Source organism: Opisthocomus hoazin, chromosome 8, assembly GCF_030867145.1.
Source record: "Opisthocomus hoazin isolate bOpiHoa1 chromosome 8, bOpiHoa1.hap1, whole genome shotgun sequence".
In the NCBI taxonomy this organism is placed as follows: Eukaryota; Metazoa; Chordata; class Aves; order Opisthocomiformes; family Opisthocomidae; genus Opisthocomus; species Opisthocomus hoazin.
The window spans coordinates 2,142,668-2,163,422 of record NC_134421.1 but is presented as its reverse complement, the minus strand read 5'-3'; the positions used below and the strand labels follow the sequence as shown (position 1 = coordinate 2,163,422).

The window sequence follows — 20,755 nt, the reverse complement described above, 5'->3', positions numbered from 1 at the left end:
CGCGCCTCTGCCGCCCTCGGGCACACCGGCTCTGGAGAACCGAGTCCCTTACGCAGCACCAACACAGGTGTTGAATTAGCAGCCACCGCAGGAGGAGGCAGACGACATCAAGGCATGGAAATGAGCAGCTGTGTCGCTGCAGCTTCTAGCTCAGGGTCAGTATGCACTGCTTCTTGCACAGCATCTCACTGCTGCTACGCCCCGAGCAAGGAAAAGTCTGAGCAGCAAAGGAGGGCACCGAACCAGATGCAGAGTGAAAAAATATGGAAAGAGGAAGATACGACAACTCTGCACAAGAGATTAATGAGAGGCAGTGGCATGAGATGGAGAGCGTACAGGAGACTAATTGAAGGGTGACTAAGGTTATAACAAGAGCACAGGGTGTGAACTGGGACTGTAGATGTTTTAGGGTTCAATTCACAAGTGCCTTCTGGTTCGGTAATGCTATGTCAGGACAGAAGGCACATGTCTTCACTGGCACAGATGGTACTGTGGTTCCACTGCATATTAACATCATGACCATTGATAGGTGGAAGCCAAGTCCAAGTCCAGATTTCACCACTCCTACAATTATCATTGTGATTGTCCCTTATTACAGAATTACCAGGTTCAGTGCTAGTAACACCATGATGTCTCCTTCCACCACTGTTTATGTTATCGGTCCTGCCTCCTTCAATATTATTCTCAATACCACTGAAGTACCTGTTACTCTACCACAGTAAGCATGGCTTCAACAGTTTCTGAATGACCACACGTATGAACTCTCCCTGTTTCATAATAATCTCACTGCTTATATTACTGACCACAATCAGTGCAGATGATCATGAGAGAGAAGGGTGGTGTAATAGGGTCATTTCTGACCAGCTGTTCTCAGGCAAAACATCCATGTGAATTACTGAATCAGGATGAGGTGGTTGGACACGCTCCTCCTCTTTCATATCACCTGAGCAGCACATTCAGAGGGGAGACAAACTACAGCTCTGCTGCTGTGGTCACGCCAACCCAGCAGTGGGGATCTCCCATGTCTTTCTCTACAGGCTGCCCAGAGGTCTGACATTTCCAGTGGTCCAAAAAGCTTCTACAACTTGTACCATGGAAAAAAAAACCCATCAGTGCCAGCTACAGGGCAACTGGAGCTCCAGGAGGGGTCAGAGCACATGTGCCCCTGCTCAGCTGGGAGACACAGGGCAAAGGCTGAGGGTGCACAACAGGAACAAGCACAGAATGCTCTTAGGTGCAAACGAAAGGGGAAAAGCAGTTGACAGCTGCGTGGGATTCTGCTGCAGACCATCAGCTAGGAAAAAGACAAGGAATCTCAAGTGAGCTATTCCTAGGACAGAGATCAACTGTGTGCAGATTAGCAGAGAGAACAGCCAGGGTGAGTGTCGTTAGGGAGGCATAGGGTTACAATGGTGCAGGAGATGCTGCCAGAATGAGGTTCAGATCACAGATGTGTGAATCTTGTAATTACAAAAGCAGCTTATTCCAGACTGTTGCCATCTACAATGTTTTGTTTAGACGATTATTAAATTAACACTTAATTAAGGTCAGCCACCATTTCATCAAACTACTTGAGACATCTCTTCGTGTAGATTACTTGAGACCTCATATAATACTGAGACACTGAGACATTAGATGCTGTATCAGAACCAGCAATCTCCTATTTACAGGAGTAGATGACATTTTCAGCAGGGAAGATGACATCATCAGTGTCATAGAAATAGAGATTAAAAGGACAGATTTAGAAAACAAATGAACAAAGGGTAATCCCTGATTTTTAGGTCCTTTTGTGGCTGGCTGCAGCTGTAGCAAGTGATCTGACAGCATTCGCATCAAGCTCTGAGCATAATTCCCTGCTCTGACTGAAGTCTCAGGAACGTGAAAGAAGGGGGGACAAAGAACAAGATGTCCACAGAACAGATGTGGGCTAGAGCTGCAGTCAGTGAATGAGGCCCAGAGCTACGTATTCTCCTGTGTAACTTTCGTCAAATTGCCAGGAGTAACAGGCACGATCTAATTAATTCAGGGTCATAGTCTCTTGTACTCCCTTGTTTGCTTGTTGCCATTTACTCTGCAGTTGTAGCCTGGCACAGAGTTACTGGTGAAGCAATAGGAACATCAGCATAGCTCAGTGATGCACAGACACACACGCTGATTATATACACGACTAGCCAGATGAATGAGCAGCCCCTCTCCATCTCCTCCTGCCCCATTCTTATGCAGACCTGCTTCCAGAATTACTGAAAAATCCAACTTAGTGGAAAGTGTCTCATGCGCAGAAAATTAGGAGTAGAGAAGGAAACAGAAAGCCAGTGAAGAAGAAATGAGAGATGGCATTAAACAAAAGGGCATAAACTGGTAAACAGGAAATCCTGACCTTTGCATATCCTGAAAAGTATGCTGCAGAATCCAGGTCCATATAAATGTGAGTGGAATCAAGAAAAGATTTAGAAATGTTCAGACAAGAAGCAAGAAAAGGAGTAGAAAGAATATGTAGCCAGTTGATAAAAAAAACAGAGCGAAATGGTTAGGCAGAAATGCTTTATAGCCTCCATACTTCATCATCAAAAGGACAATATTGTAGTGGCTGGGTACATGCTGAAGTGATAAGAAACAAAGAAAAGAATGAATGAATTACAGGCAAGGTCACAAAACAGTAGGGTTAAAGGAAAAATTAATGGAAAGCGTTTGAATAATGAGCGCTCAGCAGGAAAGGAATGAATTGTAGAAAGTGGTGCTGGACTACTTGCCTCATGGGCTGAGACCTGACTAGGACTGTACGAGATCCCGAAAGATAAAGACGGAATCAGCAGAAAATGTGTGTTACAAGAAAGGAAGAAACCAGATGGGTAAATTGTCCTTAAAGATCTAGCACACTGATAGAAAAATTCGTAATGTGGTCCTCTAGTGCATGTGCAAATGAAATGCTTCCCCACACAGATGAGGCGTGAGAGGCCACAAACTCCTTTGATTGCTCATATCAGCCAATGGGCTCATTTTTGTTATGACACCAGTTTGCTCAAGTTATGCAGAATTTTCATCTCACTGAATTCTAATTTGTTACCAGTATCACCATTTTTTCCACCTATAGCCGTTTTGAAGTGACCTGCTCATAATTAGTCTCAAAATTTATGTCACTTCTGAGTTCAGCAGCGAGCCAAGGTACCATTAAAGCTGCTTGGAATTGAGAAGACATCATTGCAAGGTGGCCCCAGAAAGCAGAACCTGGGGTGAGAAAAGTATCAGTGGATCTCAAGAAAGGAGGACCTGTAAGAGTCACAGATTTTGTGATATCTAATCCTGAAAGATTCATATATAACAAATCTGTGAATATATATATGACTCTCTTCGGATTAGGGCATTTGTTTGCATACATGTATATGTACATACATATATTTAGTGGGTCTATAACAATGTATAAATAACTTTACAATTGATGTACATTGGAAAGGATAGTCAGAGGCTCAGTTACCGGACAGGAGGCTGCATACTGGCTGGAGAGGAGTACCGCAGAGCCAGGTCAGCTGGATAGGAATTAGCAATGTGACAGCGTGGGAAGGAAGGTAACTGTTGCCTTAGGTTGTGTTAATAGGACCACGGTGTGTAAAACAAGGAAGGTAATTATTCTGCTCTGCTTAGCACTTGATAGCTCTCAGCTGCAGCACTTCCATAGTGTTGGGAGCATGGTGTTTCAGGGCAGGCATGCACGCAGCCCAGAGCAGAGAAGCAAATGGAACAAAGGGGTATAAATCCTACAGGAAAAGGGCAAGAGAACAAGACGTGCCAAGCTTGTTGAAACAAAGAAGAGAAGGTAGCAGCGAGATAGACTAAAGCTTGATAAACCAGAAAGGAGCTCAAAAGATAGCACTTGATGCCTAAGAATTTTGAAGCACTTTATAAACGTATGCTTTAAGGGTCATGGTTTCCCTGGGATGCATATTTCATTGAAACCACTTGGTGTGTGGCTAAATTGAAACAGAGAGTTCAAGTGGTTTACTGAGCATGGCAGCGAGGGGCAGGGGAGGCTCTGGCTAACTGTTCTCCTAAAGCTGTTCTGCAGATTGAATCACGGATTAAAATATGCCCTGTGTACCCCAAAATATAATGGCGGAAAACAAAGACGGTGAGAAATCGTGCTGCTCTTCAAGCCCTCTCTGCTGCTCATACCTCACTGAGTAGGTCTCTGCTGGGCTATTAATTCTACGAGCAATTGGACTGAGGAAAATTACCAGGGAAATTTTGCAGTCACTTTCATTACGGATATTATTACTGGATGCCTATTGTAATCAGCAAAGGCTGTTTCATCAGCGTGATGTAGCAATTTTCATTTTCATTCTCTTGAGTATGCTCCTGTGAACAATAACAGGACAGTCTGTGAGGAACGACTATCTTTACAAGCTGAGAATGTGAGTTCTGTCTGATGGGAAGGCGGTGGCCAATTCAGCCAAAGTTCCCCCTTCTGCCTGCATGACTGCAGCAGCACAGATTTGTTTCAGGTCACGCTGATGAAAACCATGTCCCTCCCCTATTATGGATACAGATCCAAGAACCTTGAAGACTCAGTTTCAGAGCCCTTAAAGCGTACGAGCACTTGCAGGTGGTACCTTTTCCTTTAAGGAGGTTGGCTGTGGTACGTGCAGAGCCTGGGGTCCTCCAGTTGGTGATACTGAGGCACTCGCTAGACGTGGAGACAGCCCAGTTTTGGTGCCTGTGCCTGGCATGACCAGCTGCTATTTCAGCTGGGGCAAGCCTCTGCTGTTCTCCACTGAGACCTTCAAAGCTGTGCTGGTTGAGAAAATCTGCAGTTGGACTGCACTGGGCTTCTTTAATCTATTGTCTCTGTACATAGCCAGTGCTACATTAGATATTAAGAATTTTTTTTTTCCTCTGCTGGAAAAATTGCTTTAATCTGATTTATACAGTGCAGGCCTATATAGGCTCTGGATCTTTGGTGTTAAAGATAGTTAATATTGTCATAAAATGCAAGAATACAGGGAGGTAAATCAGCAGCCATCTAGTCCATATAATTGTTCTAGATTTATATCATTACTGTTTCCCTGTTCATCTCAGTAACTATCTTCCCCCAGAGATCTTGAGCCATTACTACTAGGAGTGCTACCATCCTATTACTGCAATCTCAAGGCTATACCACGCCCTTCTCAGGCTGCTGTTAAAGCCATTATGCTTCTATTACCACTGCCAGCTCAGCTCAGCTATGACCATCCCTGGGTTCCACTCTGATCACGCTTGCACTGGCATAAATTAGGAACAGCATTACCATAGCCAACAAACTTAAACTTTCAGTTTCTAAAATAAGCAACTGTGGAGAATCTTTCCTGGGGTGTCAATACCTGTAGCACACTACCTTTAACATCGATGCCGTCATTATGGCCTTTAGCATCATACTGTGTACATATTTTTGTCAGCACCAAAGGCATTGGCATTTTTAGGCCAACCCCACTGCAGATGGTTCAGCAAGGAGGTGGGTGTGTTCAGCTGGTTCTTGGTCCTCTTTTTTATTAACATTGCCTAAGAAACAGAGTTAAGTCCTATGTTTGCCTCCAGGATACCAAAGTCCTGACTGTTCACATGAGGCAGTGAGTCATTCACAAATCTTCTCACGGGACATGAGCAGATTGATTAATGCTGCTGTACCTGTGATTTCTTCCCTAAGTGCTGATCCTCAGCAAAGTGACAATGAAATAAATCTGGAGCCTTAGAATAATCTTTCCTGTCTCCATCATCATCTACTTACCCAGGGTCACTAATGACATTATTTATGAGCAGAATTGTTACCCTCAGCTGATCAGTTATATTTTATAAGCTATAACCAAGTTGCCTGGGCGAAGCCTGGTTGTGGGGCTCACTAAGGAAATTCTCCCAAGACCACATCCTCACTGGCTCCTGCAGCATTACCCCTGGTTACTCCTCGTGCACCGGGGGAGCAGATCACAGCGCCCGCAACTCCCACAGAAATCGTGAGGCTGACAGCAGGAAGGAATAAAAACTTCATTCCATTGAAATCCATGAGATGTTTTCACAAAAGCAACTGATTTTAGCCCAGCAAGGGCAGCTGGGTCAGCTGTTGGGTCAAGACCTTCTGTGTTATAGCACTGCCCGTGCCCTCCCTCGCCTTGCTCGGCCAGCGGCCAAAATCCTCTTGGCCCATGGTGAGCCAGCACAATGCAGAAATGAGGAGGTGGAGAGGCTGATTTGGTGGGGCCAGCCAAGGAAAAGGAGGAAGGCTACTCCAGCACCCCATCGGTGGGGTCCCCACACCTGCGCAAGTGCTGCTCTGCTGGGCACCCCGCTGCCTGTCCCTGCTGCCCTCCTGAGCAGGGATCAGCAGCCCCAGGGCACCACACACAAACCAACACCTCCCCTGAAGCCAGGTCGCCCTTTTGTAGAAAATTTGGGGCCTGTGAGACCAGCTTATACCTCCTCCCTCCTGCAGCACCATGATGGATGTGCTAAGTCGTTAAATGTAGAGGAGAAAGCAGGGGTGGGCAGGGACGCGTGTGCCTGATGCAAGCATCAGCATCGACTCTCTTACCTCTCTCAGAATTTTGAAAGACTCTGTCAAGGCCTTGTTCACAGTCCCCACTCCTTTTGCCTGCAGTTCGTCCACCAGCTGCTTGAAATGCTGGCAAGAAGAGAGGTAAAACAGCAGCGATGAGTTGCAGGCAGGGTGCTGCTTTGGGCCAGGGGAGGAGAGGGTAACCTGGAAAAGTCCGTGCCGTTGGGCGCCCAGTCCTTCACCGCTGCTGGCAGGGCAGTGCAGGACCGTGGTGGACGGAGGTGGGAAAGCAGCTGCTCCTTTGGCAGTGCCATCACGTTGCACCTATGGCCATGGAAGGACTGCATTTCTCAGCCTGGGGGCCGTGAACCATTGGTGGTCCACGAAATATCATGCAAGGGACAAAGCTATTAGAAATTGGACTTTTCCTTACCTACCCCTTCAGGAAAAAAAAACCAACCTGTAGATGCAGGTTTTCCCTTCAGGAAATAAAAAAAACCCCAAACATGTTCATGCAAGAGCAACAGGATTTGGGAAAAAGAAAAGTAGCAGTCAAGCATTCAGATTTTAACTGGCATTGATTTGGTTGTAAATGAAACCCTCAGAGTGCTCTCTGTAGGACAGACAGCGTCCAAAAGGCTAGGGGTTTCTCTGGGAACCGCTGCAGGAGACATCACCCTCTGGAGTCGTAATATGTGACCCAGGGCTGAGCTGGGAAAGAAACTTGGAGAAAGCTGGTTGTTAAAGACATGCAGGAATGTGTTACCTCGGTGGTACTAAGGTAGAGACAAAAAGGAAGAGTAAGAAGAGCTAAAAATACAAGTCATCCCAGAGGGCGGTGGAGCAGCCGGACGCAGGCTGACCACCTCGGGGCTGCTGAGCCCTCCTGGGTCGGAGCAGCAAAGCCCTTCATCAGAGAAAGCTTGCTGGCAACGCACGCCGGCAAAGGCTCAGGCCAGGCTGGGAATGCGTTCACTGGGAAAGGGCTGATTTTTCTCCTTTCTGAGGGCTAAGGATGTGGGGTTTCAAAGACGGAGAGCTTTTGAGCTCTGCGTGGGGTTTTTCGGTAGCAGTCTGGGCCAGGTCTGGCAGCAGTGGTGCAGAGCCTGCTGTGACACAGGGAAGCTGCTTGCTGGCATTTAGCTAGCCAGCTGACCCCATCTCACAGCAGCTTCGTGTAAGCAAAGGCGAACCAAGGACCCACCGCACACCACTGAACGGGTGCTTGTTTCTGAAATGCAGACCCACACACTTCTGGGAGGTGATTGTTTCTGGCCCTGGAGTTTCATGTCGTAGCATCTTAACCCCATGTATTACGTTAAAAGGATTACCTGAAGAACATTGATAGGAGCTGGATACTCACCTCTCTGTTATCTCTGTCTGCTTGGACCAGGATACCCTTAAAACAGGGTTCAATAAAATGAACATAATCATTGTACTGCAAAGAGAAAATGAAAAGAAAGGGGTTGTAACGGGAGAAAATTCTCAAAACGGGTTCACATTATAGGTGGATGTTCAGAAAACAGTATGGAGCATTGTGCCATTTTATACATATTTCCCTTAAGAATTGTTTGTAGTGATCATGGCAAATTACAATTCTGATAAATCTTGTGTTTGTTTAAATAATGCATTAATTGTGTTTTCCTGAGTTATCTCTGGGCATATCTACACATACATACTTACTTTTTTTTCCACTCGCTCTAGAGATTTTCTCCACACTTCATTAGCTTGTGCCCTGCCTTGCTTCTAGCACTATTTGCACATATTTTTGACTTCTGGAGAATTTGTGAATCCCCACTCACCAGCTGAACCTTGCAAGTGGTTTTGTAGCCTGATGCTTGATGCCTCTGACACTCAGCTGAAGGAGAACATATCAAGTTACCACACATCCCCTGAACTGTGGTAGTTATAATTGGATGTGTGCTTCTAGTCTGATACATATGGGAGGTAAAACATGCCAGTGTAAACCTTTTCCTGCAAGGTTCAGAAGAGCATAATTCACGAAAGCATGGCTAAGAGGCCACTGACGCTCAGTTGATCAACTGGAGCTCAGGTCAGGCTATAATGTGTCTGAGTCAGCAGGTTCTTGGTGTGAGTAAAGGAATATATAGAATATGCTCTTTCTGGGATTGTTTTTGAAGAACAGATGGTATTTCCAGCTCTTTAATGACTTCCCTCCATTTTTCTGCAAACACTGTTCACTCTTCCATCTATCCAGCCACATAAAGACAGAGCGGTCACCACTAGAGTTTCTAACTCTCTTACACAATAGGAAGCTATCAACAAAAAGTAGACTTTATATCTCAGTGACCGTGCCCTGGCAAACTTTTACAGAAAGGAGCCTGGGGAAAGAGATGGTGCTTGAATTAGCTGTGAAAATTAGGAGGTGAGCAGCCATTTCCCTTTAACCTGGCACCAAATCCCAAATCTTGGCATGGATCACAGAAAGGTTTTGCTTTCTGTGGTCAGTGGTGCTAGTTTTCTGTGGGTAACCAGCCCATCTTAATCCTAGCCAGGGATTGAAAAGGGAGAGACCTGACCAAACCCCATGCAGGCCTGTGCAGGTGGACTCTGAACGGGATTGCAGCCTTGCAGGATGCTGGTGCACAAAAAGGCATATGTTGGTATTTTTCTAGCCTGGAAACATTACCCTGAGGATTGTACTGCTACTGAGTCCAAACACAGTGTTGTGCTATGCTATGCTAGGTGAATTTATTAGCTCAGGTCAATGTTAACTCAGGTGTCTCTATACAGCGCTTTGTTACCTGTTGCAGTCATGTCCCTAAGTAAGCAAGAAGATGCAGCTGACATCCTCCACAGAGCAGGGTGAGATGACTTCGCAGCCACCCTGCTGGCCACACGAAGCTGATTTCCCAGGGGTAATTGATTTTAATTCTGCATTCAACATAGGTACTTAGTGTTGTAGTTACACCCCTGTAATGCCTGTATTTTGCTAAGCGGACTGAAGGGTTGGTATGAGGCAAAAGGAAGACAACTCAGCAGTGGAAGTGGCACATACTTACTGCAATGATGTTGACAAAGTCATTTTCTCCCAGAGTATCTAAAATGGTGGTGATGGTGTGTTTGGCAATTGTCATCCGTAGACCCTTCATGCTCCCACTGACGTCCACAACAATGACAATGTCCTTGGGAGAGGTGGCCGCTTGGATGTACCTTTATAAAAAGAAGAATACAAGGAAGCAAGGTGAACGTGCAGGGAGGAGAAACACTGGGTGTGACGCTGTAACCTGATGTGAGCCCCAGCGTAACTTGCACCATAACTACAGCTATCCAGCAGGGTCAGGCTGGGCATCCGATGGGGCTCTTCCCACCAGTCTGCCTCTGCACTGGCCCCATGTCTCATGTCCCTCATCGGCAGGTGCTGGGCCTGCTGCAGGTGTATGCCCAGATTCAGCTGAGACGGACGATTGCTAACGCCTCCTTCAGCCATGCTGAGTGGGCTGAGGAAATGCCCCACATTTCTGGGGTCTGAACGGCCCCATCCCTTTGATTGCAAAATTCTAAGGAGAATGGAACAGAAGGATACATGGTGGCAATTTCCACGTGTTAGATGCCATATGGAAAGCTGGCACTGGCAGGTGGTAGGGCTTTCTAACCTGGTACTGCCTTTGTTTATGTACCACTCGTCTCTTGCAGGAGCAGCATGGGACAGTAACTGCTGATCAGCAGCTCACCAAGGTATCACCTTGGAAAAGAGGGAGAGGAGGACAGGGAGGTGCTTTGGCCAAGTCTCTCCAAAACTCTTACCAGCCACGATTCCTGCAGTCAAAGGAGATAACTCCATTCTCATCTGGTAACCACTTTATTCCTGAAGGGAGTAGCAAAAGGAGCAATCAACACACACAAACAGGCAGGCAACTGCTCCCCGCTGCCCCGGCACCTGCACTTCTGCTGTGCACTGCCGAGACCCGGCTACCCCATGGGGGCACACCAGTCCAGCCAGCAACACCAGCAGCCCTCCTGCAGAAATGCAAGCAGAGCTTCATGGTCTTTCACAGTTCTCAGTAAACTGCTTATTACATTTCTATTAAAAAAAAGTACTTAGGCATAGTCTGTTCGAATTTGGGGAGCAATTGCACATACTTTAAACTTTCTGCCACTTTGATGTAGTTCTCAGCAAGATCTTTTTCTCCCCAAAGGTGGCTGAGAGCATAAAAAAGCAGCAGCAGTGACAGGGACGTGTCCCAGATTCCCTGCTAAAGGCTCTGTTCACAGTCGTCTTTACTCTCCGCTTCCACAACACGTGACAGGTCACAGAACAAGGGCACAAATCCATCTGACGGAGGGGCCACCAGGCCAAGCTTCAGCTACAGAGGATCTCGTGGGTTCCTCCGAGCACGGGGCCTCCCTCTTGCGCAGTGACCTTGCATGCTGGCAAGTGGAGAACGAGCCAGGCTGACCAGCTGCATCTGCCACGTGTGGCCTCGGAGATGGGGAGAGGCTGTGGCCGCTGCTGAAAGCCACAGGGAGCCATCATGCAGCCTCTGCACCCCCCTGAGAGATTCACAGGTCCTGCCATGGAGTTTGGTGAGCTTTGTGGAGGGCAGTCTGCCTGAGGCACACCCCTGCGATCAGATTTCTCTAGGGCTGCAAGGACAATGTGCCTCAGGGGCTGGTCTGCGGGGGAAAAAAAGGGGTTTTGCCTGCTGTGCGTACTGTTCCTTCAGCCTAAGCAGCAGCAGCCCGTTCACTAAGTATTTTGCTCACTGCACCCTGTCCTTCGGGAAGCCACTCTGCCTGCAAGCTTCCCAAACTGGGCTGTTCCATGGCACGGACGTTGTCCTGCAAGACTATTTGCATTGTGCTGAAAGAGCGAAGCCAGTCTCTGTTCTTTTACCTGGGTAGAGCCTGAAGAACCCAGTGGAGCTGCCAAAGTACTGCCAGGTCAGCGTGGGATCCCTTTCAAAATTGTCCACAAAAATAGGATTCAAGGCTTCTGACATGTAAACGCCATTCAGGATGTCAGGGTCTGTGGGGGAAGCATAGAAAAGGAGGAAAAAAAGTGTGCGAAAGAGGGAAGGACACTGACGACCCCTGATGGAGGAGGAGGCTGGGAACAAAGGCAACCCCAGGATGAATGCAGCCTTGTCCAGCTTTGACGTTGGGCAGGGAACTGGATGCACCATTCCAGTAAATCTTGGAGGGCAGGTCAGCACTGGCCCTACAGGTGATCTCAGCTTGATCACATGGTATTATCCCCATTACCACTCCCAGCCTTGTCTGCCCGGAGGCATTACGTCTTGTTGGAAGAGGGCTCCAGCAGACCCAGGAAAACCAGTACTGTGCTGAGCAGAACTGGCACACCACACAGGCAGGACTCAGCTGCTGCATAAGAGAGGATGCGTGGCTGTTGTAAGGCAACTGCCTGATGCACCACTAAGTGGAACAGCCTTTCTACAAAGAGTGTTTAAATTTATGCTAGACATAATTACCTAAGACAGAGGAGCTCTAGGATTTACATGCCGTTTCTCTCTCCTCCTGAACAGTTCTTCCTTTTCTGCTTTGCCTCTCGTTTCTTTCACAAAGCCTGAGCTGTCCTCCCTCACCCCTGAACTCATCAGAATCAATAGGAAGCTGTAGACTTGCAAGAAGTCGTAAGAGGCAGTGTATATTCGGTGTATGTGTTGACTCATTGCCTCAGGAGACCAAACAGAGCAGCAGCAATAGAAACAGGGAATTATAAGAAACTGGTCATTGTAGGATTAACTGTTTTAATGTTGAAAGGGATGGGGCTTTGACCTACCACTTCCTGTTTGGTCACTTTACTAAAGGCGGTTTTGGTCAAAAGAGGTGGAAAATTGAAAGGTGACTCCTCAGCAATGAAGCCAAAGTAACACATGCGGGAAGGGAGCCAGGAAAGCTGTGAAGAGCCAGGGTTGCTGCTGTTTGCAAGAGAGGGAGTGAGTACTGCCGGGCTCTGCTCCCGGGAGGAGCCCCGGTGTGGGAGCGTCCTCCTCCTCCTCCTCCATCTCCTGCTCATCCTCCAGCCATAGCCAGAGCGGCTGGACAGTTTGTGTCAAGCTGTACACGCGAGAAATCAGCTAGCTGGGCAGTGCCTCTCTGCTCTCTCTGACAGCGGCCGTTTGGCCACCCGTTTCTGTATGCCACTGCAGGCAGCAGCCTACTTCGTGTGTCTCTGCTGCAGCCACCCACAGCCAGCTCTGCTGGTGGCTGCATTGTGAGCAAGGTTTTAGTGTCTGGGGCTGTCAGACCAGATGGAATTAATTTAAAATCGTGGGAGAAACAGAACTTCCTCTGTTGTCCCTCTAAATAACATCGCAGTTGAGCACAGTCACCAGCGCCTGTCCCATCCAGTCTTGTAAATGAACTCCATCTATAAGAGAAGTAATGGTGTTTTTTTTTCTTGCCAAAACATATGGAAGGACAAGAGCTGATGGGGAGGCAAGGAAGGAGCCAGCTTGGGCAACTTTCAATGTTGGAAAAGAGGAGCAGTAAACTTAGGACAATCGCAACTGGTGTCTCAACCTGCAGATTTGGCAGTGTGCTGACCAGCCTGGAGATGGACCAGTTTCTGGTGTGTAGCTGGAGTTGGGTGAATGTGCAGAGTGAGGGGACACAGTGAAGGCACAGATAAGGCCATGTAAGCCTTGGTGCCTCCCTGGGCTCCTGCAGCAGCTGAAGTGCAAAGGCTTGCTGGGAACGGAAAGTATCCCAGAACTGTCATGTCCCCATAGCAGTTTTGAATTACCCCCAAGTCCCATATGGATATGCTTCCTGGGAATTCAGACTGTCCCCCTGAGGTATTAGTACCTCATAACACAAAGATACTTGGGGTCTAAATTCTCAGCTGAAGTCAATGAGATCCCTGACACCTGAAGACCTTGATAGATCTGACCCTTGTACAGAGCAACAATTGCCGATAAATTTACATCACAGTTTGTTCCACAGCATCTTTGGTTGGGTAGATGAACCCTAGGAGACTATACTGCCTGCATAAGATGGAGGACTGTCCATCACTAGAAGTCTTCCAAGAGGAGATTATACCTAAGCCCTGCTGCAGTGACAGGTGACAGGACAGACACAACCGTGCCTTGGTACAGTACCTTTCCAGCCCTGTTTTCTGTCATTTGTTTTTTTCTATTCCCATCCTTTCTTTCATCATTATTACTGGTAGTTTCCACAGCAACTGACTAGTAGTGAGAAAGTAGAGGCCAGCAGAGGCCATTACCTTTGTTGTAGACATTGGTGGGGAGCTGGATATCACTGTATGTTGTATTCACTAGTAGGTTATTGAAATGCTCGTTTGGCTCCAAAATGAATTCATCTCCAAGCTCCACATAATTGTCATTTTCATCCTTCTCATTAATCAGGAGAGAGTTGTAGTAATCAAACTGTTGATGAAGACAATGGAAAAGAGAAAGGCAAAAAGAGAGAATAAGACAGACTATTACCAGTACTGTCTGAAAAAAACACTCTTTGAAACATAAAAAAAACGGACATCTGGAGAACTTGGGCTTCAGATAGGATCAAGATAGGCAGCGAACAAGAGCCATTACCAACTGAAAAGTGTCAAGCTGCCCAAACGATGGTTTCTGCCCAGTGTCGTCTTGTCAGGTGCCCACATGACTGAAAACATGGTCATAACCGGCAGCAGAAGAGCCACCTGAGATAAAAGGGACATGGTGGCAGACTCACCTGGTCCCTCAGAGGTATTTAAGTGACTAGCCAGAGAGATGGAAGTGTCTCACTGGGTGTAACTCCCAGATTTGCTACAGGGCATGCCAATGCTGACCTTACTTGCCCTGTCTCTACAGCTGTCATTTACTAGAGTTAACTCCTGATGTACATCCAGCCAGGATTATCCTCTCACTGTCACTCCAAGCAACAGGCACTAGTCAAGCAGAAAGGATAGAGCAGAAGCTGCTCAAAGACAATGTCGTTTTCTCTGTGTGAAGGCCACTGGGGATTTAGCATCTACAGCCATTTTAGTATTTTCAGGACACTCTTCACCCTTGGATAACAGATGTTTTCAAGATGTTTTTGTTGACTTTTTCTGAGGACAGAGGTTATTTAAGGATTTATGTTCACGCACTAACAGTACTCAGGGGGTGCAAATTACGTGTGTGAACACAGAGTCATGTACCTCAACTCACCCATGACCCTTACTATGAATGCAGCTGACCCAACTAGTATGACTGTAACGTGATTCATAAATAAAGAGGTAGGAGAAGTGAAATTGGTAGCTAGCTTGATTTGGAGATGGGTTTTCATTCCTACCCTTTCCCAGCATGGAGTGTACTTGCAGGGGTAGCCTGTACTTTTGCTAAGCACTCTGTGCATGTATTATGGACAGGGGATTTCCTTCATCAGAATTTTCACCTCAGCTCCCTTCACCAGCAATAATCCCATAGCTTGTCTACAACAAATAATTATTAACAGAAAGCCAATTATGCAAATTGCTTGGACAGCACCAAACTTTCGCTTATCAGGAGGTCCTGACAGGTGGGTGTCTGCAGGGTGGAGAATAGATGATGGAGCTCTTGAGAAAGATGCTGAGAAACTCAGCTCGTTGGGATTAACGGTTTGCTGTGGGTATTTGTAACAACATCCTCCTCACTGCTTCTACACACTCAATTTTTAGCTCATTTTCCAGTCAACTAACCCAGGAAGTGCCAGCTAATTTGCATTAATGTGTCACATAATGACAGCTTTGGTGTGCAGTAAATGTGATACCACTAACATCATGGAACCCCATGTCTTGCCAAATCCTTCGCCTGCTGGAGCCAAAGCGACTAGTCTTGGTGTTACTAGGTTTGGGATCTGCCAAGAGAGTCTCTTTCTTACACTAGTTTCTAGACAAGCTGAGTGTCCTGAAGACAAGGAAACTTCTAACCTGTCCAGGAGCCTGAGGTGGCTGGGTGCTGCTAGGTCTGCCTTTTGGCAGATCTCTCTGAGGATGCATGTCATATTTTGTCACTGACCAGGATAAACTTACCTCGAGTGAGGAGTTGTATTCATGGTTCAGATCTGCTTCTTCTGCTGCTTCCACCAACCTCTAATGCAAGCACACAGAAAGATGAGGGAATGCTGTGGAAAGCCCTCCAGAAGCTCTTCCAACTGTATCAGCCATTCAAACATTAGTGAAAAGACACAAGACTGCCTCCTTCACCACAACACAGAGCCACGGGGCTATAGAATTCCCTCTTTCCCTCCTATTCTGCTGATCTGTCATTCTGCGCTGCAACTTTACAGCTTGGAAGGTATATTCACAGCTATTTATTGCCAAGTATATTCACACCTACTTACTCCAGAGTCCCTACTAAACCCCTGAGCAATCTTGGATATTGTAGGACATATGCAAACAGAAACATGTCCATTTAGAGAAACACCAGCCAGGGATCTAATTTTATTTTCCATTAATGCTTCCAAAAATCCATGGGAAAAGCATTTCAGACCCAGCCTGATGTCAGTATCTCATCAAAGCAAAAGGCCTTGTAGGAGTCTCAGTCTGGTATTGTTACAGAGACAAAGACCATGACTTGATTTCGTAAAGGGCTCAGCGATGCTGTGATCGTTTATAAGCTCTTACCATTTATGGAAGACAATATAATCAACTAGTATTCTCCAGTAGGCTGCTTCAGGGCACTAATTCTCAATTGGTACAGACTGGGAAGGAATCCAACTAAACATCTACATGTTTTCAGAGTTGCACAGTCAGCGGCAGTCTCGGCAAAACTACTTTTTGCTCCTCCACAAAGGATAAGGCAGTCCAAACATTGGAAAAGTCTGGCTATGAATTTAATGTTACGGGCCAAAGCTCTGGCTCTGAATATGCCCACATTTCACTCTGAGATTCAAATGATGTGTTTCTGGATGACTTTTCCACATTATACGCCTTAAACAGTCAAGGCCCTGTGACTACAGAAATATGCTTTTCATAGTGGGTAAATAGAAGGGAATATGATAGATCCTTAGATGCAAGCAGAGGGGCCATCATGACTACCTGCTCTGATCTCCAACACAGCAACAGCTAAAGACCTCTTGCCACCTCCTCCACACTTCCCCGTGTACACAGCTGGAAATCTGCAGGAATTTCCCTTGAGCCACACACAGCTGAAACAAGCTACTAGTCTTCGATGGCCCAGAGGGCATTTTGCAACGATGAACTTTATTTTCACTTGTGAGGGTTTTTTTCTCTTTAAGCAGCTACAGAATCAAACCTCTTTTCTCCTAAAAGAACGTTCATTCCCTCACGTTTATTCCTAGACTTTGTTTTTATCTTATTTCCTACTTTGGGCTGAAGGAGAAGCCAGCATTCCCTTGTCTGAAAGCCCACATCCTCCCAACAGTGTCTATTTAAAGCTCAGAGTGAGCCAGATGCACCAGCAGGCATTTGTTTGGGCAAGGAAGTCCTCATGCAACCTCTTCGCCCACACACTCCTGGTACAGGCAGGAGGCCTGCATCTACTGCTCCGGGGCTGACAGGAGAAGACTGCAGGACTTCCTTCCCATAGCCTCCGTGGTCATACCTCAACAGCTTCGACCTTCCTGCGGAGCATGCTTTCCATCTGCTCTGAGAACTTCTTCACCAGCTCCAGGCCATCCACCTCTTTGATCTTCAGAGTTGGCTCCACATCTTTGTACTTCTACCCAAGGAAAGCAGAAAATCCTGCTGAGCAGGAGGCTTGTAAGGAGAGGGGTGAATTGATTATTATTAACTGGGTATTGTCTTTGGTGAAGAAAGATGTGTTGAAAGAACTGGTCTGATTTGGCACCTTCTCCCATCTTTGCCTGTCCTCCCTTTTCATCCCATAATTTGGGAGTGTGCAGATCACTGGCCGTAACACAAAGCATTTTGACTAACTGAAAGCAGCTGATCCAAATGTGAGCTCGTGGCTGCTGAAAACAGCAATTTGCCTGAAGCTGTGGGTGCCTACAAATAAGGGAGAGAAGCAGAAGGCTGACTTTTGAAAACCTAAAACACACAGTGTGCATACATCCGCAGTAGCATTACACGCATCCCATTCCTGAAATTTCCTGGAGGCAGAGGGATCGGCCAGGGGAACAGAGCTGTGTGCTGTCCTTTGCCTCCTATGTCATATGTGCTGAGGCATTCCTTCTCTGGAGATATTCCAGACCCGCCTGGACAAGGTCCTGTGCAGCCTGCTCTGGGTGACCCTGATTTGGCAGGGGGGTTGGATCAGATGACCCACAGAGGTCCCTTCCAACCCCCACCACCATTCTGTGATTCTGTGAGACATCATGCTAGCGCATGTCCTGCCATCCCACTGCGCCATCGTATCTGTAGGGTAGCTTGTCAGGTCTGCAGCAAGAAGGATCTACTCAGTGCTTAGGTGGGAGACTGCCAAGGAAAGGTCAGCGAGACAGTTATGATGCTACTTATTCAGCATGCATGAGCATGCTTTGGGCCAAGAGCAGCACATTCGCAGAAATTAGGAATTACAAGCACGGCTACTTAGTGCTGCCTCCACTGGGAGGGATGTTGTCATGAGAATGATCTGGATCTGACAGCTTCGGAGATAACCAGTTTCTTCTGACCATGTTTTCTATAATCTAGGTGTTCAAAACCTGAGAGTACTCCCAAACTGGATAACTGTAATCCACCTCCCTACATCCACCCTTTCAAGACTGAATACAATGGCCTCTATTTCTCCTTTTCAAAAATTCCTAAAGCTAACAGAGACAGGCAGAAAGCAAGAAGAACCCCCTGCAAAAGGACACAATTTGATCAGCCTATTTCAGAAAAGACAAAGTTTTATCTCCCTGGCAATGTGGAAGTGCGAAGGCAACCGCCTGAATTTCCCTGGTGCCTCATCATCATTTCTTTCTGCAGCACACACACACCCCTCCATCTCCATGTTGTACTAACACCACGGCAGCAATCTCAGCCAGGGCTGCACTTCTCGTGCTGGTACAAAATACAGCGGGGAGAAGTAATGGGATGGCAGGGGCTTTAGCTACACTTCTGAATTAGAAGAAAGCGGGGTGGAGATGGACCTTGCATGTCTTTAGGGTGAGCAAGTGGATCTCCTTCTATTCAAGAAGCTTGTTGACCATCCAGACGTGGCTGAACAACAAGCAGAGCAAGAAATGCCTTAAGAGTGGGGCATGCTGGAGGAGGTCAGACAGAAATAGCAGCAGCATCCAGCAGGCATGGCGGGGAGGCTGCTTGCTTTGTCTGGCATGATTAACAGCAAGGGTTTTACTGGATTAAAGCCGCCAGGCCTCACATACCCTCTGCTGCGGCTGGGTAGCTGGGATGGGCAGGGGAAGAGGAGGAAGAGGTCAGGTTGAGCATGAAGGTTAGCGTAACCACACTGACAAGAGAGGGATGTGCAACAAACCCCCCCCAGTGAGGTCCCTGGCTGCAGACATCCCATGGTGCCTGTGCCATTTAGCTCCATGTCATGGTTTCGTTGGGAGGGAAGTGATCTCTGCCACGCTAGGCTTTAATCAGGCCCTTCTCGGGGGGAGGAGGGTAATCTCTCTTGGGAAAGCTAGCGAAGGGGGGACACCACACCAGCACAGGCAAGCATGCGCTGTACGAAGTGAGATGCCATCAGTTACCTTTGGTCATATCTTGAATTAAAAAGAACAGGGTGCTTTCTTTACCTCTCAAGTATTTTTTAATGTGCTTTTGACACATTGACAAGTAGATGTTATTAGGGTAAAAGTAATCATGAGCAATCACAAGCAGTTTGCTAATACCGTACACCTGTCTCAGCCCTGGGAACTAGCCAGAGCTGGGAAGACAAAAAACCCCAACAGACTTTCTACAAAGTTTCAGTTAGCTGTGAGGAATACACCAAGTCTGAGCTCAGATCTCTTTTGAGATTTTTTCCTGCAAATGATCCAGCAAACATTTTTGTATCTGTATTCCTACCACTAAAATCTCCTGCTATTAATGAATATTTACTGCAAGACTTCCCTAAGGTGGGTAACGGAGTAGTACCTGTGATTTCAATACTGTTTTCAGACACCATGGCTGAAAGTACCAGCAAATGGTCAGCTACAAGCACCTGTGTTAAGATTAACATGCACAGCCTGAGTTTACAGTTCAGGTTATCAGACTGTCATAATTCATAGAAAAGGAATCCAGCTACAGGCTTGGAAGAACTGGCTGAAAGGATCTGATGTTGAAAGGGGCCAAAAAGTTCTAACAGTAAAAAAATTTCTAACAGAAAAAAATTTTAATATTCTTCTAGTACTTAGTATTTCTTTAAAAGCAGGAGCAATTCATTAAGATGCTCCTTCTGCAGTGATGGGGTGGTGATTTAGAAGTGGAAGTTCCAGGATTCAGTATCCTAAGTTTTATCTGTTGAACAGAGATATGTCACCAAATATATTTTCTTGCTCCCACCTCCATGAAATTTAGCCCATCGAAGTATGCAGCGCTGCATTACTCACTGCCAGTGAAACTATATTAGGAGTGTGAAAGACATTCCTTTCATCTTTGCCCAGGAAAGTGTCTGGACCGAACTTCTTTGTCTGTTCTTTGCTACGTATTTGTAGTACTTTCTAGTAATTACATAGCTGGAGCCAAGCGCTGCTGTCCTTTCTCAGCCCTGTCCACTGGAGAAGGCAATCAGCACCTCAACTACAGAAGGTAGTTCTCAGAAACGCTTATAGTGCAGCATTAATACAGTACAAGTAAGATTAAGGTTTGGGTCTGCTGAAGCTGATGGTGTTTCTATCAGACACAAGCCCTGAGAAGCCCAGAACTGCCATGGTGTCTTCCCCACATGGCTGCAGTCAGTGGCCCCATGCCTTTGGTCACTGCCTGGCCAACTGCAGCAGCAGGACTGTGGCAAACAGACATAACAAGCCACAAGTTCAAGCTTTCTCTTCCTTAGCTCTGGGAGATGCTGTCACCCTCCCGCTACTAAGCCTTTCACTTTACCTCTTTTCTCTGGCTGTATTACCCTCAGCTGTCCTAGACCCTGGCCAGCATTCTAATACAGATCCATCACTGGCAGGCCAGAGAAGTGCGCAAGCTTGTCTTAACCTCCACTGCCTAATGCTCAAGGGAATGCAATGGATGCTTCAGCCATCAAACCAAAGCTACTCTTCAGCTTTTGCTACCTCTGTGAGGTTGAACTTACTGATATCTTGACTGTTTGGGACAGAGTGACCTAGTGGCTTTCGCAAAGCCCTCTGCTGCAGGGTGAGAACTTGCCTTTGTGAATTCAAGAGTTGTCTGATGGTTCCCCAGGTCTCTGGGAATAATAAAGCCTG

The 20,755-nt window shown here is 46.8% G+C and overlaps 1 protein-coding gene across 1 annotated transcript in view; it reads right to left on the bottom strand.

Annotated features, from left to right (window-relative positions):
* Positions 1–20,755, bottom strand: part of CACNA2D4 (calcium voltage-gated channel auxiliary subunit alpha2delta 4) — a 131,648-nt gene that overhangs the window by 102,233 nt on the left and 8,660 nt on the right. Inside the window, exons 3-10 of the mRNA XM_075428538.1 lie at positions 17,029–17,145; positions 15,495–15,554; positions 13,728–13,890; positions 11,376–11,507; positions 10,286–10,346; positions 9,541–9,691; positions 7,881–7,955; positions 6,554–6,643 (exon numbers count right to left, since the gene is read on the bottom strand). Of these exons, the coding sequence (XP_075284653.1) occupies positions 6,554–6,643; positions 7,881–7,955; positions 9,541–9,691; positions 10,286–10,346; positions 11,376–11,507; positions 13,728–13,890; positions 15,495–15,554; positions 17,029–17,145 (849 nt within the window). The remainder of the gene's footprint in view (positions 1–6,553; positions 6,644–7,880; positions 7,956–9,540; positions 9,692–10,285; positions 10,347–11,375; positions 11,508–13,727; positions 13,891–15,494; positions 15,555–17,028; positions 17,146–20,755) is intronic.